Source organism: Cavia porcellus, unplaced genomic scaffold (assembly GCF_034190915.1).
Source record: "Cavia porcellus strain 051 isolate PalLab524CR breed Dunkin Hartley unplaced genomic scaffold, mCavPor4.1 scaffold_8, whole genome shotgun sequence".
NCBI classification, from domain to species: Eukaryota; Metazoa; Chordata; class Mammalia; order Rodentia; family Caviidae; genus Cavia; species Cavia porcellus.
This window is the reverse complement of record NW_026947491.1, coordinates 56,818,114-56,837,586: the sequence shown is the minus strand read 5'-3', so window position 1 is coordinate 56,837,586 and position 19,473 is coordinate 56,818,114. Positions and strand designations below refer to the sequence as shown.

The window sequence follows — 19,473 nt, the reverse complement described above, 5'->3', positions numbered from 1 at the left end:
TCAGCTGGCAGGCTGCAAGGCCCTTCAACTTCACCAATGTTTTAAGTATTCTGAACTCTTATCATAAATGCTGGTCTAGAGATGTATCTTATATTTTGTGTTAAGCCACTTTCTGAACACGAAATTACTACAATAAAAGTATAAGCATTTTAAAGATCCTTGACACATTTTGGAAGATTAGTTTTTAAATGTTTATTATGAGTTTACTCTGTTTCCATGACAACAATGTTACTGAAATCAGAAACCTGAGGTTCATCCAAACTTTGGTGTTTCTCCTTGAAGGAAAGTCACCAATCTCATCTACTCTGGCTGATCCATTTTAACATGTGTCATTAGAATTTAAAAAATACTTAAACAGGCTTCCTCTGATAAAAATCCTTTAAAGGTTGCTCTATTTTGTTAGGGTAGTTTAAATTTCTTAACTCATCATAATTTCCTCTACTGACTCACCGACTTCACTTTCTACAAATCTGAAGCCTTGTCCTTCTGCCTGGCCATCACTGCCAACCTCAATTCCAGCTCTCTCATCCCTGTGCTTTTTTATGCTTTATAGCTAAACAGTTTTCTGAGAGACTAATAGAAGACATTATTAGTTTCTACGTGATGGGTTCTTATTAAGACGATCCTTATTAAACACTTGATGTAAGATATTATTATGCTTAGCACACTTTTTCCCTCCTCATAAACAGCTTATTCGACAGCAGGGATGACATCCTAATCCTTTTTATATTGCCAGGTCTTCTCTGGTGCTCAGCACACTGTGAGTGTGGGATGTACGTTTGGGGAATAATGGAGCCCACAGTTGATTCAGACCTGGCTTTTGCCCTCTAGAGTTCATACCTTCAGAGGAGCCAGACAGGCTGTATTAACCTGTTTGGGGTGCTGTAGTGAAACAAAAAATAACTGAAGCTCAGTTATTTTATAAAAAAAGAGGTCTACTTAGTTCACAGTTCTAGAGACTCAAAGACATGAAATTAGCATTGGCTAGGCTTTAGAAAGGACCTCATTATAGATGGGGTCATAGTAATAGGAGAAAGAAATCACATCATCACACAGGAAGCCAGACAGTGGTTCAGGGGGTGGGTTCACTGTTGTAACAAATGGATCTCATGAGAACTCAGGAGTCCTGTGACACCTACCATCATCTCTTCCAAGGGTGCCACCAGACACCTAAGAACCTCCCATGAGGCCCCCCCACCTCTTCAAGGTCCCCACTCCTCACACACTCACCACACAGGGACAAAGCCTCCAACACATGAGCCACTAGATAACAAACTCAAACCACAGCACAGGCTGCAAGGGCTCTGTCTAAGGAAGCTGCAGTAAGTGCTACACCACTGGAGGGCCTTTACCAGATGCCTGGTGCTGGAAGCTAGAAACTTGCTCTCAGATCTTCCCTGAAAGGAGAGAAAGAATATAGCAAGAAGTCTGATTAATACCAACACATGTGAGCATACTGAGCAGTCCATCCAGTCATCTATATTGTTGGATTAAGGGACCAATTCAGAAAGCCTGTGGCCTCTCACAGAGGTATTTTTGAAGTAAATCTGTTATGACCACCAGTCAAGCAATCCTAATGTTATGCTGAGTCAGAATGGGACTAAGAAAGAAAAGGAAAGCCAGATTAAATATTTAATGATAGTGTTTCAAATGATGGCAGAGTCTCCCTCAATCAGTTTTGGATCTAAATTCTGGTTAAAGGGGTCAGGAAGAAGACATTAGTGTTTTTGTAAGTTTCCAAAGCTCATGTCCATATGAATTTATTACAGTAGATTCCTTTAGTTCATGTAAACTCTGAGATAGAGGGAACAATTTTTTTTTTCTAAATGGCCAATGGTGAAAGCTGAGTTGGTTTTAATGGACTAAACCAAGTTTCTGCAGAAGACATATGCATAACCATCCTCTGTCTCTCAAAGGTCGTGAATTCATGCTTATTAAAATTAAAACTAAAGATGAAAACATAAAATTAGCTTTATCAGCTTTATCCCAAGGAAAAAGAATAATAGGTACCCTTGTAGATAAACTCTAGCAATTGTAGGAAAATTAGAATCACAGATACAGTGGAACAAGAGCTTGCTTTCTGCAAGACAAAACTTAACCCTCAAGGGAAACTTGTAAGCAACTGCTAGAATGCTAAGCTCTGCTTCTACTGTGTTGAGTCTGTGGGTGTCAACATGAATGGTGCAGTCCACAACCTCAAAGTCACTTGAAATCTGCAAGGCATAAAATGCACTTGAACAGACCAAACAGATTTAACAACCCAAGACTGAAATTTAAAGTCCGATTTTCATCTTTCATTTCCTAAATTATTCAAGAAACAATTTTTCACACTAAGGTTATTTATTCAAAATGGCAACAAATTGGGAATGTCTTCAGTGTCACTAAATGAATAATCAATTAAGTACATTTGATAAAAATCAGAATGAATTATAATATTCTGGCTCAGTCTGTAATATAATTGAGAAAAAATCAGGAATGTAATTTTCAAAAGCATTTTTCAATATGCTGAACTTACAAAAATTTAGTAACTCAGCTTTTTAGTAATTTCTTATCATTTCCATAATGTTTCCTTATTTATTTATTACTTATACAGTGCTGGGGACTGAATGTAGGGCCTTATTATTCATGCTTGGCAAATACTCTACAACTAAGTGATATACTCTGCTCCATAATATGAACCTAAGTGTACTAAACTATCTAAAACCAAATCAATGATTGTGCAAAGACCCTAAGTCACATTGTTCCCTTGTGTGACTAAAAGCTCACATTTATGATCCAGCTGGCTGGGGTCAGGAGTAGAGACTGTTTTAAGCAAAGTGTACTACACAGTGTAGGAAATCTAGGACCCTAATCTTCCTAGCATTATGGGTAAGAAAAACTCAAAGACTATCTATAAAAATAAATCAGTATTAGATTTGCTTAATTGAAAGTCATCAATTGAACTGGCAAACAAAAGGTGGAGACTCTGAGATATTTATATAAATCCATTCACTCACACACTCATGTATTTATACATTCCCATGACTTTGTACTGAGTACCTCCCATGTGCCAAGTAGAAAACCAACTTTATATTCTAATATAGGAAGTAAGCAAAACAATTGCAACCAAGTCCTGATTATGCTTACTCAACTAACTTAAACAAAACAAAATTTCTACTCAAGTCTAAGCCAAATCTCAACTTTTTAATGAACTAATTCATCTTCAAGAATTTAACCTATGTCAGAAATATCCTTCAAAGATTGATATTTAGCCCGATTGTACCATTTCAGAACTACTGGTGGTTAATCAGTCTGCTGAACTAACAGTGGATGACCTTACAGGTAGGTAAGCAATAGAAAAAGAAATTCCTGTGGTCTAGTTGTCTTTTTCACTAATAACTTGGCTCACTGAATACAACCAGAAAAGTTAAAACAAAAACAAGCGTGGCTAGAGTGTGACTGCATGTGGACTGTCAGCCTACACGAAAGGGAGAGAATCCCCAACACTTAAGATAAGCCCAGCGTCAGACTACTTAGGTATGTTTAACTCCCTGAGTGGTTTCCTCATCTGTAAAACAGAGATTACAGTTGTATATTTTATTGTATTGTTATACTAATTAAATGAAATGCACATTGTTACTGGTATACACTGTGAAGTCTATGTTAGTTTTCTGTCATTTTGATGTTATTATCAACTTAGGTTTTGTCATTTGCTTGTTTTATCTTGTGAAGTCCTTTTGTTTTTGTAAGTACAGATAAAACAGTCTAATCATATCCACTTTCAAATCAGAATTTCTTAGATAATCAATTCAATGTGAAATTGTACTTTGGTACTCAACTGCTTTGAAACTCATCAAATTTGGTGATTTTGTCCCAGTATTTATCAAGTGTTTGCTACTCTGACACACAAGTTAGAATAGCCAGTGCTGACAGCCTTGTGACTCATTACGCTTTCAGCCAAAATGATTTGATACTCATCGTTTTTGGGATTTGTTATGTCCCCTTGGAACCAACTAAAAACAATAAGTACCAAAGCACCACTGTAAGTAAAAGCTTGTATTTTGGAATGCTCTACGGTGGTCTCTATCTAGGAGGGTAAAATCCCTTCCAGAAAATATTATAAACTACAGCAAAGTAGAACACTAATTCTGCAACCTCTTGCTGATGTCAGACTGCATAGTTAAAGCATCCCTGCCTTAACTGCCACCAACTGACTCACCTACAGCCTTACAGAGTTAGCACGATAGTGCTATCAGCTCTGTATCAGGTCTCCAAACGTTTTAAGATGCTATTGTGCCCCACCTAAGACTCCTTTCGCAGTAGTAAAGAGTTCCAATGTCTTTACTGTCCTTAACAAGACACGGCTTAAAGAAATCAGAATGAATTCCCCTAGCCTCCCAGATAACTAACTGTTCATTGAGTTGCACCAAGGGTATTAAGTGCACCTTCTTCATATTCCAAAGGTGTAGGTTTCTTAACCTACACCTGAAAGGATAAGGAGGCAACACGTACTGCATGGTGACTTTCAGTCACTGCAAACCCAGGTCTGTGTAGTTACTGTAAGCCCAAGAATTTCAGAATCATCATTAGATTTTTTTCCTTTACTAGGTTAAACAGCCATCAGTTAAAAGAGTAGAAGATTTAAGAAAATCTGACTGATTTAGATGAACTGAATAGCAATATTCAAGCATTTCACAAAACAACAAAAATCTGATTCATCCCTTTCATCCTTTATCTGCACGAATGAGAACTTTTAAAAGAATCATTTCAAGTATGAACTAAGGTTTGGCCGTAACTCACATGACAGAGTAAATATCACCACACAGATTACTAATTCAACAGCTCTTGAGTAGCTTCCCCAAGGCAAGTTTCTTTCCATTCTAATTTACCCTTAACAGTGTTTTCAAAAAACAAAACCAGTCAAAGCATTCATACTTCTGCCTGAATGTTTCTCTTAGCTGTCGTGGTTTATACAGTTACTCATATGTCACATTCCAATTCCTCAGAGAATTCTTGTGTCTTCCCACAACTTTCTTATTTAGAGCTCAGATGACAATTTCCTACAATTTACCCTTCACGGTCATGGGTTACACGTCTAACCCTAGCTGTTTAACAGGCGTAAGGGTGTAGGATGCCTACTCCACCCTTACAATCCCACTACTTGGGGCCACCATAAGAGTCTTGCCTATATCATGTTTCCCTAGAACTATTTTGTACATATTTATGAGGGGTGATCGGAAGTCTAGGCCCTTGGTTTTGCTGGTCTCTGTGTACAGAATGTACTTTGCCTTATTCTTCTGTACAATCTCACCAAGTTTGAGCTCGACCAAATGTTGCTCTGAACATTTTTCTCAGCAGAATGCCTTAGTCCTCTGAGCTTTCATGGTCTTACGTTCTATCTTTCTAGGAAGAGTTTTCAATTTATAATGTAATTTTCATGTCTACATTTCTCTCACTTACTAAATTGTAAGCTTCTGTAGGATATCAGTTGAAGATTTGTGTGTTATTTTTATGATTCTAGCACCCGTCACTGTGCCTATTACAAAAAGGTAATCTACAAAAGTTTGTTGAATGAAAAATAAAATAGAATGTGTATGCTATTTTGAAAAAGAAAGTAGATTTCAGTAGTCAGGTTTCAGAAAAAATTAAAAGGGAAATACAAGTTATGAAGAATTAGTCATGATTGTTCAGTAGAATTAGACCTTGTTGAATAATAAAAGTTAATTATTTTATGAGATACTTACAATTTTCATTTTAAAAATAAAGAAATAAAAAATTTATGGATGTGTTTAATAAAAGCCAGTGCACTAGCCAAGTATAGTTCTATGTCTTCACTTAAAACCATTGAAGTTTAAACAGTAAAAATGATACACATATTTCATTTATTTGTTATTAATTATAAAAAATTATTAGGATTTTCTCAGTTTAAATAGTCCTCATATTTGGTATAAAAATCTTTCATTTTTATAGGTTTCTAGGTTGACCTCACAAAACAACTAGTAAGATTTGTTTCTATTTAATTGCTTTTCTAATAAGAAGAATATATTTTTTCCCCTTAAACTTAAAAACTACTAAAATAAACCTGACAGCCATATTCAGCATCTGTTCTGATCCTTGACTTCAAAGGTGGGTTACTAACACTATCTTTGAGTTCTTTTTGGAAAATAGTTTGGGCATTATGGTGTTGCTTAAATCTGGCCTTGTTGGTCTTGAATCTTGCTGAAATACTCTAAAATTTCTGTTCTGTGGATGCCACTCCTGTCTGGCTTCTAAATAGATGTGTTGTTCACATTCTTTATTCATTACTTATTCAATAAATATTTGCTGCGACCTACTATGTGCCGCTCAACATACATCAAGAAGAAAAGATCTCTCCCTTCACCAATTTCCACTGGAACTGAGGGAGTCAGAAAATGAACAAATAAGTAAACATTTAAATGCTGTAGAGAAAAAGGTGTGGATGGGAAGTGGGGAGCAGAGGTTCTTCTGAGTGAGGTGGGAGCCGTTAGAAGGTTTCGACAGGAGTTAAGAGATCTACTTGAAGTTAAAAGGATTGTTTTAGCTCTACCTATTTATGTATCTCATCATTTCACAGATAATTCGAGAGGTAAGGCAGGCGAAGCTCGTGTGCAGGTTGCTGTTGTGTTCAGAAATCCCTTGTTTTATAACTTCTCAACTCACTTGTACTACTAGAAATTCAAAGTGTAATTATCAACTGGACTTGGTAAATAGGCCAATTCTTCATTATAAGCAGGATTTGAGAATGGATATCTTTTTGGAAGTTTTTCTATATTTCTACACGAAACAATGGTATACTCTGGAACAATTTATTTTCTTTCAAGTTTTAATTTATAATAAATGTTTCATTTTGTGTCTTTATTATTATTTTTTTTAATTTTAAGTCAGGTTCTCACTAAGTTGCTAAGTTTGCCCAACTTCATTTGAAGTTAAGATCCTGTCTTAGCCTTCCATAGTACTGGAATTACATGCATGCACCAACACATCCAATTTGTTTCACTTCTTACACAGTATGTTCATGCACAAATTTCAGAAGTTATAAATAAACAGGCAGAATTATAAGTGACTTAGAGCTGTCCATTTAAAATAACTTACACAACCAAAAATAAGTTTTTGGGTGCTTTAGGATAAATATTCTTAATGCAATTATGTGTTCAATTATGAACATTAAGAGTGTTCTGTGCCAAAGTATCATGCTACATAACAAAAGATTCAACTTAGCTGATATCAGTTGGTTTTATTACTGTGACAGCAAGTTTTCGAGGAAACAGACATATACTAGTAGTTACTGAATATCCTATTTATGAAATTTTGATAAAACTTCTGAATAGGTGGTAAATGCACTTACGTAGTAACTCACCAGCTAAATTAACAGCCAGGCCAAGCATACATATTCCATTGTTAGTGATAAAGGTAACAATGTAAATCTGAGTCACTGACTATTTACTACGGGCCTGCCATCCTGCTATGCTATCCCTAAAAACAAAAATATTTTCTAAATTTCTTCAAAAAGAATTATATCATTATAAGAACTGGTAAGCTTGGCTTATTTAAAGGAAAATAAGGTAGCCATCATGTTGGCAAAACCCAAAGAGAAGCAGCTCGTAGTGTTAGCCTGAGCTATTCTTACTTATTTATCCAGGCCCTATCAATAATTAAGTTTGTCCCTGAAGGCCTCTAGAATACCATTTAATTCTTCTGCTACACTGCACTAAAATGCTTTGAAAAAGTTTTTCTTGTTATATTATTTACCACTGTTGCATAAGCATACAAAATCTCATCTGACAATACTCTGCTAAGAAACAGTACATTTATTTCTCAGGAAATAAATTAGTCATTGGCAAATCATAGCCAAGATGATCATTAATCCAGAAAGGTAAAAGATAAGAATTTCATCTAAGATGTGGAGTTCCAAGGTCATCTTTTGACCCAAAAACTCTATTTCAAGGAAAGTGGATTAAGAAATGTATCATTGATGTGTGAAATATTTAAATGCAGTAACACAGAAATAAAATAGGGCCACATAGTCAGGGAAGCATGATGTGGACATGAAGTATCTTATCCTTTGTTTTTTGGTCTTTTTCCTTTTTATTGGTACCAGGGATCGAACTCATGACTGCCTGCTTGCAAGGCAGGCGCTTATGCTGCTGAGCTAAATCCTCAGCCCCGAAGTATCTTATCCTAAAAACTTACTTCCTGAAATGAGAAATATTTGTAATATTTAACTTGAAAAATACAGGGTCCTTTTACATAAGTGAGATTCTGCAGTTTTTTAAAGCACATAGATATGTATGTGCTTACCCTATACATATATGTGTACACATATAATTTTTGAAAAGATAGAGTTCAATATTTTGAGTATTAATATGGAGAATCATTATTTCTTTTTTAAACTTCGAGAGCTTTCTAAATTTTTCTTTTTCTTTTTTTTTCTTTCTTTTTTTTTTTTTTTTTGACTTTTTCCTTTTTATCAGTACTGGGGATCGAACTCACGACTGCCTGCTTGCAAGGCAGGCGCTTATGCCGCTGAGCTCCAGCCCCTGCTTTCTAAGTTTCTACAATGAATATACCTCTTATGTTTTATAGTGAGTATATATTTTTATACTAAAACAGACTTCATATGCATATGAAGATCAGTTTTCGATGTTTTAATAGTTATGGACTTTTTTCAGCGTCAGAGCCGATTGGATTAGAAGTTGACTGTTACCTTTTATTAACTTTGGTTGAAGACTGTTTGTATGTTACCTTATTTCAAAAGCTCTATTTGAAAGCAAAGCTTAATCCCCCATGAGTATCTTCCCTTTTATCATATTAAAGTATCTAAGTGGAGTATAGCTGTGTGATGAATATGACTATGAGTCTTACTAGTAATCTCTGCTCCCTTTCAATTTAAACCACATAATCAGCAATACCAAAAGCGTGCTGATTTAACTCCTTTGACTTAAATTCAGATATGATAACCTAGGGATTTATTTTATTTATTTATGCCAAAGAAAAGTTATTCTTGGTGGCCTGGGGCTGGTCCCACTGTTCTGAGTCCCTGTTTATAATATGGATAATTAACAGATTTTGCTTTCTCCTCCAGGGAATACATTTCTTCAGGATATTTTGAAGAAATGATAAGCCCAAGAACAACAGTGTCTTATTTGTCAGAAGTTTATGGCCCTACCCACTGAGTGACATCTCCAATTATCACCAAAAAATACCAGAAGTCCAGAGTAGCTATCAACTACTTAAAACATGTGGACACTGTCACTTGTATCTCTGAGCATTTCCTCTCCTCATCTCCTGAAGGTGAATTATAATCCCTGTTCCTGCACAGCTGTGAGGATGTGTGAGGAGCTCAAGTAGAAATGCAGGAAGTGGTATCTCACAGATACCATTACTGATGGTGAAGAAACAAAATAAATTATACTGGTAGATATATTTATACAAAACATAAAGATAAAAATACATTAATAATTCAAAACCAATAATTTAATATATTCAAATGCCAAAGTATTATGGTTCTCCCTCTAAACCACATATTCTACTAACATTTTCAAAATGTAAATAAAATCTTGTGGGTAGGTACTCGAATAAAACACTAACTGTGAGCTATAGCCTGTCCTACCACTGGGACTGCTAACATTGATTACAATTCTTTTGTATAGCCTAAGAACTGGAGGCTTTCTGACCGTAGCACCTAACCCGATACAGAACACTTTCTTTCAGTATGCATAGTGGAAAGAGGGTAGCTGCAGGAGAAGGGCTGGGAAACAGAGCAAGAGGCTCACTGCTAGCCTTTGTTCTCTGGGTGAAAAGACAGCCTTGATAATGAGACAACCGTTACATACAAGGAGTCCCCAAACTCTCATGTCCTCCTACAGTGGTAAAACAGAACTTGAGAGGGAAGGAAGAATCCCCCAGCATCTATGTGCACGTCATGTTTGCATGGTCTATATCTACAGAGTGGGGGAGTCTGGAGTTAAGTAACTCCTTTCACTAAGGAAGTAAAGAAATCAGTGAGGCCTCAAAGCTGAGACTCTCCATGTGAAACATTTGCTGGGAGTCTGAGAGGCATGGAGTGTTAACCAACACCAGTGGTTCTTCACTCACTGTTGAAATGTGAGGGCAAAAACTTTCATTCTAGTGCAAGCAATGATGTGAGGGTATTTCTGAAAAGTCAGTTTATAAACATGGTTTGGAACTTTCTAATATGCTGATCTGAATTATTTACCACAAAGTTGTGCATATACCCTCCTTAGAATGAGGACACATCTATTTCATGTACGGTTAATGCATAATCCCACATTATATAATTATCACAGGGCAATAGAATAATGATTACACTATAGATGATAAGAAAGGTAAATACTAGCTAAAAGTTTATTTTGAGACTTAAGTCCAAACACTGGACTCAGTTGCTTCCTACATGAGTCATAAACCTTCTAAAACCATGTGGAATAAGCTACTGCACTATATAGATGTAGAAACAGGCATCAGACATTCACAGTGCTTCCAAGTTCTTATAGTGACTAAAGTGGATACAATAAGCAAGAAGACACTTGTAGGGATCCTTAATTTCACGCAGTATTAGGAAACGGCTTCTAGATAATGGTCTTAATCATATTATAGTCAATGATAGGTGCCTCACTAAGCAAAGCCAAAACTTTTAGCCAAAATTTCTGATTTCAAATCCTAAAAGCTGAATCACTATTATTCTCATAACAGGCTACATTTAGAACTTTAAAAATTTAGACTTAAAATAATATTTGAAGAACTGAGTATTGTTGTTGTTTTTTTTTAAGAAGTTTCACTTTTTCTGCCTGTTAAGTTTCTTTTTGAAAGTGGTCTGAAGGATATAACTGCATGTATATTTAAGTGTGTAGGATGGAGAACCATATTACTGAGTTTTTGTTGGATCACTGAACAGAACTGTCTGCAATCTCACTGTATGAATGTTCACTTTGTATGCTTTAATTTTGTAATTTGAACAACTTTTTAAGATGACAATATGTAATCTATTAACTAGTGATTTCTTACTGTATATTTTTTTTCTTGAAATTCTGTATTACTTGTACCCTTTTACTGCTTTGTAAGTACTTTCTTTTTCCTTTCCTTTTGTCTTTTTGAGCCAGGGTCTCAGTATGTAGCCAGGGCTCGTCTTGAACTTGTGGCACTCCTCCTGCCTTAGCCTCCTAAGTGCTGGGATTACCTGCTAAAAACTTTTGAACATGCTAAAGCAGCCATGATGGATGTGATTATGACTATAGCCTTGAAGCTGTTTTTAACACTGTGCATGAAATTACATATTCCTTCAACTGTCTTCTTAATTATTGTATCTCTATGGAGACAAAGAGAGTCCTAGAAGTACCTACACCAGACTCCTTATCTGACAAAATAGGTGAAAGAATTCTCTACTGTTGACTAAATCAAATAAAATGTAGCTGTTTAAACCAAACTATCTAGTAGTCAGCATCTATGTGTATCTACCTACAGATACAGGGAAAAATGAGGAAGCCTTAAAATCTACTCTAATAACAAAGACAAACATGATGCCAGGAAGGACTCCAAAACAGGTACAAAGGGCGCTTCTTCCCATTTTGATAGAAAATAGGCTTCTACCCCAAACTCAGACAGTGGAAGAAGAGCTGGAGAAGAGGAAAGTTGGTGATTTAAGGCAGAGGGGCTGAGAGCATAGCACGCAAGAGGCACTGCCCTGGGTTTGATCCCCACCACCAGAAAGACAGACAGACAGAGAGTGAGACAGAGAGAGAGAGAGTAAGACACAGAGAGCCAGGGACAGAGACAGAGAGAGAGAAAGGGAGAGAAAATGGGAGGGAAGGAGAGAAGGGTACAGGGTGGGTAGGAGTGTAGGCAGAGTTGCTTCCTAATGTGAAGGCCCTGACTCTCTTGGACTCTGCCTCCTTCTCATTCAGATGACAGATGCGTTCCAGGTTGATCTGACTCCTCAGTAAGCTCTGGTCTACGCTTGAGCACCACCTCTGTTGCTCTGGCTTTTTCCCACAATAACAGATGGAAAGGTGAGGTAGGCAGGTTGCTGGGTTCTCTAGAGGAAGGTAGAGTTTGGTGCCTGCCATTGGAAACACTGCTAGTTTTCAACTGGTCAGCAACAGCTAAGAGAGAGAAGGCTGTTCAGGAAGCATGGAACATTCCCCCCACTAAATGCCAAAGTCAGCACAAAGCCACCGGAAATGCTTTGAACCTCAGAGAATCTGGATAAGTAGAGAATGCGAGGTAATAAACAAGGAGACATAGCTATCTGTGTGTCTGTCTGTGTAATTACTGTGCATTTCCCAGATCCCTATTCAAGAGCCAGGAACACATTCCCCCAACTACTGGAATATTTGCTGCTGGCTGCTAAAACTCAGATGTGATCCCACTCTGGGAATTACCCTTGGGAACTACCCTCCACGGAAGGCAGCAGCCTCATCCCAGGACTACTTACCCTCCCTCAGAGCAGCCTAAATACAATGACTGAAAAGCACGGCACGTTTCTCCTTGCAGGATATAAGATGGCTCCAAAGGCCACCCCAGCCTTAGGTTCCCACGTGTTTAGTCTCCCCTCTGTCTAATCCTGCCTTGCTCAACCCTCCAACAGAACATGGCATTCCTGTGACTCTCTTATCTTGCATGATCACAAAGCAAGTAAGCAGAAAAGCTGGAATTCAAATCCAAACCTATTTGACTCTGAGTTTTAGATTTCTACCAACTTTATCAAGCCCTTAACTTACACAATCCTTACATCTCGACAAGACACACACATCTCTTCTTATTTGACGTTGTTTTTCCCTCACATCTCACCACTCACTCCCATGCAGCCCCTGGTCTGGTCACATGAAATGCTTTCCTCTCCCTGAACACAAGCTTTGGCTCTCCCTTGGAGAGCTCCTTGTCCTTGTCTGTTTGATGAATGCCTCCTTCCCCTAAAAGCCTCATGTCAAGTGTTCCCTCTTGTGTAAAGCCTTTCCTGACCCTTGGTGAAGTGAAGCTCCCCAGTCTTCAGGCTCCCACAGCAGCTCATGCATCTCTTTAGCATGGCAGTTCTTAATTATTGTAATGAGCTCCTTGCAAGCAGGGACATGTCTTTTAACTCTGCTTTGCCAGCCAGACATTTAAAGATTCTTTGTAAATGGATAAATACATGATCTGTATTGAGGCGCTGGTCCTAAAGGCCCAGGCTGAATCACTGCCAGCACCCATAGGACTGGGAAGCATTTTTCAGCCCCAAATTTGTATTGCCTGCAACCTCCTTTGCACAAGGACTGGTTTTTCTTCATCTCTGTGGCCTTGTGGAGGGCCAACATCACCATCTTCTGCTCATAGGAGATGCCCAGAAACAATGGCTAACACAAGAAGGTCACTACTGAAAACTGGTGATGTGCACACAGATTCACAGCTCACTTTAAATTATTTTTAAAACAATCTCTACTGTCCAAGATAAATGGACATTTCTCTACCCATCCTCTTTTTAATTCATATACTTCTTGGTTCCAGTTTTAAAATTATCCTTTGTTCAGAACACTTTTTGTTCTATTTTAACTGAGTACAACTTAGAGCTTGTTAAATTCCATTTCTAGGTCAAGAATCAAATCTAATGTGGATACATCAAACACAACCAAGTTTTCCAGCTGGTCTGCCTAACAGTACGCCTTTGTTTTAAAGAGGCCCTTTGAAATATAAATATACCATTAATCCACAGGGTGGGTCCCCATCCCCTTCTGAAACAAATCATAACTCACTAGAGAGAGGCACAGGTAAAATGTAGACACTAAACATTGTCTGAACAAAGCTGAAAAGGTCACGGGAGACTCTTGTCCTACAAACATAAAAACTGAAAAACAGCCTCACCAAGCAAGTAGCTGCATTCTCTGCACAGGAAATAGTCCAATTTTGTTATTATTCTCAACAAAAATGTCCAAACAACAAAAATTTGCTAAGAGTTGGCTGCAGCTACTAATGATGATAAAAGGCCTTAAAAGCCCAATTCCTTTTTTTGTTTTGCTCTGATTTGTTTTGTTCTGTCCCGATCCCCAGATCTTTTTTAATGGGTTTGGGAAGGAGGGAGCTCTCTGGTGTGTAAGGAACTGAATTTTCTGTGCCCTCTGGGTTTTTTTTCCCCCTTCACATCATTCTCTCACAGCTTCTGCTGCTGGTCTGGAGGGATTAAGAAAAAAAACTGTGATAACATTTTCCTGAGAGAGCAGCAGAACACATGGTAATCTTGTTTTTCACAAGTCTGGTCATGTGTGAGCCCAAAAGACAGAATCTGAAGCTTTCCTCTTCCTTTCGATTTTCACCAGTACATAGTTCCTAGGGACCGAGGCACATCTTTGCTGGCACATCTTTTTTAAAAATTTGCACACATTTTTCAGGTCAGAGATTCAGTAATTTACTGAATATAAGACCTTTTAGCATACAATGATACAACATACTATATAAACTTTTGTACCCACAATCACATACATAGGATAAGTATGCCTGTTTGGACTTAACATTTAAAATATTTACTCCTTTAAATTTTTTCAGGCACTGTTCTCAGTCTTGATTACAGGTAAATAAGTTATCAGACAGCTCAGGCTGTCAGGATTCACGGAATATACCTTTTTAAACATCCTGGTGGAATCTTCGCTTATCTGCATGAACCGCATAATCACATTGTTCAGGTAGATGTCACTCAGGGTGGCATGGTCCTTGCTTTCTCGCCTCACTTGGTTCAGGAGCAAATACCAGCAGTTCACTGGAGACAACAGGTTCTGGTCTTTCCTGAGAAGTGAAGAAGGGCAGAATTACATCCAGTTCAAAGCTGCCCTGAACAGCTGAGTGCAGTCACTCGGGCAAGCTGAGAGCCACAACAGATGGGTCCTGTCACCATTCTTTCTGCTCTGAGGGTTCCGCAGACCAGGACACTTGATAGCCAGTGCATCAGCCTTCAGTCTATACACAGCACAGAGAGAGCCACTTGCCGGTGGAAGTAAATACTTGGATCAGAACACCAGTGGTAACCTGCACTCCTGGCATGGGCCCAGGGCTTTACCATGCAGAGCAGATGGGCTGCCCTTCAGCTGTAATCTCCCCACTGAAGAGGGCAATGTATGTTTACGTAAAAATCTATTGACTCTCGTCTGAGACTGGCTTTGGTTTGTCACTGTACACAATGTCTGCTTTGAATGTTCAGACTGCTGCTGGAAAAGAAATTTAGCTAGCTTTGCTTTCCATGGAAAATAAACTTGGTGGTTATTTATTAATCCCCTGATACACAATCTCCAGCCTCCCCAAAAGTGTTTCTGGGAACCAGAACTTTATACAATTGTCTCAAGGCTTATGAATAGAAGCGAGAAGTTTGCTGGCCTGTGACCTGTCACTTACTCTACTGAAACCTACTAAATTATTTTGGATTTGTAACTGGTTCTTATTTTATTGTAGAGAATAAAGTTAAAAGCCACTATGAACCTTCCTCACCCCCCCCACACACATACACACACAAAGTTTTTCTCAAAGAAAAACTCCAAGTGAAAACAGCGAACAATTTGGATGTTACTACTTTAAAAAAGAAAGTAGAGTACAACTTTTTATTATTTTAAAAGCAAACTGGGGGGGCTGAGGATATAGCTCACAAGCATGAGGTTCTGAGTTTGATTCCCAGTACCAACAAATAAATAAATAAAAGTAAGCTGTAAATTTCAAAATGGTATAGAATGCGTATTGTAACTCAGGGACACAAGTACTATTTAATTGGATGTGTTATTTTATTATTCATGATCATATATAATCCAGAATAGCAATTCAGTTAGTAAAATGGCTTCTCTGTCATTATTCTCAGATTCTGGATTTAATACAGCACCCAATCAAAACCCTCCCTAGAAGAAACAGGAAGTAGAAATACGGCTGGGGAAAAAGATAACCACCCAGGGTCCTGGCACTGTATCCCAGGGCAGCCCCTCACTCCTCATGAGACAGTGAGAATTACACCCTCCATCTACCGAGTACCCTTTTTCCTAGAGACCATGTGGAAAGGAGTAATAGTTCCGTGGCAGGTAACCAGAGCCTTTCTATCGATGTTCTTTATCTAGTCAGCATCAGGGTAAAGGTTGCCTAATTTAATAAACTTTTTTTTTTTTTTTTTTGGATACCAAGGATCAAACTCATGACCTTGGGCTAACTTTAATGTATATCTTTTATATTGAACCAGCTCGTTAATCCCTTGAGACTATTTTATTCTCCTTTATGTCTCCAGTGTTCTCTCTCATTGTAAGAATAAGTATTATTTCATTCATTGAGTAAATGTATTACTGCCATACTGCTAGTAATAGTGGTCATAATAACTTCAAAAATAATGGTAATAGTAGCTACCATACACAAAATGAGAAGTAGGATACAGGCCAAGATTATGAACTCTGGAGTTATTCCAGCTTCTTACCCCAGTTAGCACTTACTGCGTCTTAGACGAATGATTTTAACCTCTCTGTGCCTCTTGCAGAATGGGCAAAATAATACGACTTATTTCATAAGATTATTATGAGAGTAATTTGAGTTAATGTGTATTTTTAAATGCTCATAATAATGCCTCTGGCATATACTCTGTGCTGTATAAAGTTAGTTATTTTTATTCAGGGGCTGCTCTTAAGAAGCTGACATTAATTCTACCTAATCCTTACCACAACCATGTAAGGCAGGGATTCTGTGTCCTTTCCATGAATGAAAGAATTAAAGCTTAACGAGGCACGGGGATTTGATAAAGACCAACACTAGTGTCAAAGTGAGTCTTTGTGTTCAGGCTGGCTGATTTAAGCCTTGGTCTTTACACTATGCAGTGGCAACTTTAGGCCAAAGATTGTTCTGCACAATAAGCAAAGACTGAATAGAAGCCGACTCCGGAGTCCAGCTTGGTAACACTGCCATGCTAAAGACTCAGCATCGGGGGAGGCGTGCTTGTGTCCAACACCAAGTAACCAGGCATATCAAGGATTTTGTGATGATCCTCACTTAATAGTCATAAAATCTCTCCTGTTACTTGTTCTGACACCAAGCCTCAGAGAGGGTATGAAACTTTACCAAAGATACAGTGGAGTCACCACTAAACAGCTGACTCTTTAAATAAAACCTGTTTTTAGAAAAAAGTTCTTCCAGTCAAGCATAGTAGCACACACCTGTAATCCCAGCACCCAGGAGGCTGAGGCAGGGGAACCATTGCAAGTTTGAGACCAGTCTGGGCTACAAAGTGAGCTCAAGGCCTGTTTGAACTGCCTAGAGAGATCCTGTCTCAAAAAGATAAACAAAAAGTTTTTCCTAGTTCTGGCTTATCCTTTCCACAGACTTACCCATTTCATCTTCAATCTTATATTTAATAATAAACTTACTCAAATCAAAGAAAATGTTAAGCTGCTCATCTTCTGAAGGAAACTACTATCAAATAAAACTGAAGAAACAGAAAGTGGCATCTGATCGACTAAGAGACCGATTACAGAGCAATGACCTACCACTTATTTTCAGATCAAAACTAATTTCTAATTACTTATACAGAAAAAAGCCCTTCAGTATACGTATAGAATAGATGAGTGGGCTGTCTTCTTATTTGCAACTGCTCTTTTAAAAAGATAGTTGCCATAAATGTGAGTATAGCACTGGTTCCAGTCTCCTTTTTCCAGCCTCAGGCTCTCTAGGTACACTAGACATTTGGTCATCCTGGGAATCTTCACTAAGATTTCTATGCTGGACAAAACCAGAGGTCAAACTCATTCACAAAAGAAAAAAGAGAAGAAAAGGAAAGAGAGAAGGGAAGGGAAGGGAAGGGGAGGGGAGGGGAGGGGAGAAGGGGTGAAGCGAGGGGGAGGGGGAGGGGAGGGAAATGTATTTCTTATCTAGAATAGTTTTGCACTTGTTTCCAGGTAGGATCCAGGTAATGGAGGGGTACAAAATGGAATTGCAAAACCAGCAGTGGAGAAAAGGCATGGTCCTCAGTTGCTCCTTCCACCGAGAAGGTGGTTTCCTTCTCATACCCTTGTGCAGGTGGAGGGATGGTTAAGTGTTACCATTGCACTGGGTTAGGAGCTCTGCTGGGATGTGTCACAGGAAAGCCAGTAGTAAAGTTCTTTGAGCCAAAATGTCACCTGGCACAGACCTCCTCTTCCATACCCCTTGGTATTAAAGCAGGGCAGGTGCTGCAACCTAGGTTTTTACTTCCCTTTTCTCCTTTTGTTCCTGGAAATTTCCTGTAATTTCCTTGAACCTAACTGTACATTTAAAAAGGCATGCCTATTATATATTAACCAACATTTCCAAGAGTTTTGTGGCAGAAGTGTTTTCCAGATTATCTGGTGCGCTGTGTTATTAGAAAGGAAACTCAGCCTGCCTTTGTGCTGTCTTGCAGAGAGGTTTATTTGTCTCTGCTTCGAGGACAGCAGGCTCCACCATCGCTGTGACAGTTCCCTCAGTGTCCTTCTTCTGCCTTCCTCCAGTCCACTACCTTACCTCTGGCCTCTTTCATTATTTTAAAATGCAGTTGTGAATGGGTCGGCCTTCTACTTTAAAGTCTCTTATGCCCTCAGGATAAAATCGAAACTGCCCACAGTGAGGAATAAAAATTCCATGATCAACTTCAATTTAGCCCAGTAGTTATGCAGCGCACCACTCTGTACTCAGACCCGCCGGAGTAATTTCTGTTCTTCAGATCTGCCCTCTGGCCCCTGACCCAGGAAGTCTGCTTGCCAGTGTAGCCTTCTTCTTGACTCTCCAAGCCATCTTAGGTCTCTGCTAAATATCTCTCTTTCTGGAACCTTCCCTTTCCCACCTCCACCGTGGAAAGAATTACAGCCACATCTGTCATGTCCCATGCTAAGCCCACTCTGCCTTACTGGTACATGTTACTGCACTGTCTGCTTACTCATGATTTAATTATAAAATGTATTTCATTAATGGGATAACCTCTATTTTTTACATAAACAAATGAAATAAAATTAATGATAAAGTTTAATTCTGATCACACATAAGCATTTCTCTAAAGGCCTTCTTTGAAATCAGTCTAGAATTCAGCAACAACCAACACCTTGAGCGGAGCAGGAGTGAGATGCGTTTAAAAAAAAATCAAATTGGGGCTGGGGATTTAGCTCAGCGGTATAAGTGCCTGCCTTGCAAGTGTGAGGTCATAAGTTTGATCCCTGGTACCGATTAAAAAAAAAAAAAAAAACCAAGTAACCCATATTCCTTATTATCATTTTACAGCAAACTGGAGGTCTCTACTTAAAAAAGCAACTTTTTAAAACCTTCCTTTTCAAATCAACTCCCAATTTTCCATAACCTAGAATTTTACAAACATATCTTCTTTATACAAGTTTATCCATAAATAATAATATTGTATTGGAACGATTTCAAGAGACTATCATTAGTATAAATATGATAAATGAACGTCCCTAAAATATAAGGGCAGAGAGTTTCTTTAGCTTCTGAGAATATGCCCACCCTTAGCTCCTCACA

The 19,473-nt window shown here is 38.2% G+C and overlaps 1 protein-coding gene across 2 annotated transcripts in view; it reads right to left on the bottom strand.

Annotated features, from left to right (window-relative positions):
* Srgap1 (SLIT-ROBO Rho GTPase activating protein 1) overlaps positions 1-19,473 on the bottom strand; it is a 288,940-nt gene that overhangs the window by 136,240 nt on the left and 133,227 nt on the right. For both annotated transcript variants that reach the window (XM_003476114.5, XM_003476115.5), the window contains exon 3: positions 14,604-14,766. In XM_003476114.5, the coding sequence (XP_003476162.1) occupies positions 14,604-14,766 (163 nt within the window). The remainder of the gene's footprint in view (positions 1-14,603; positions 14,767-19,473) is intronic.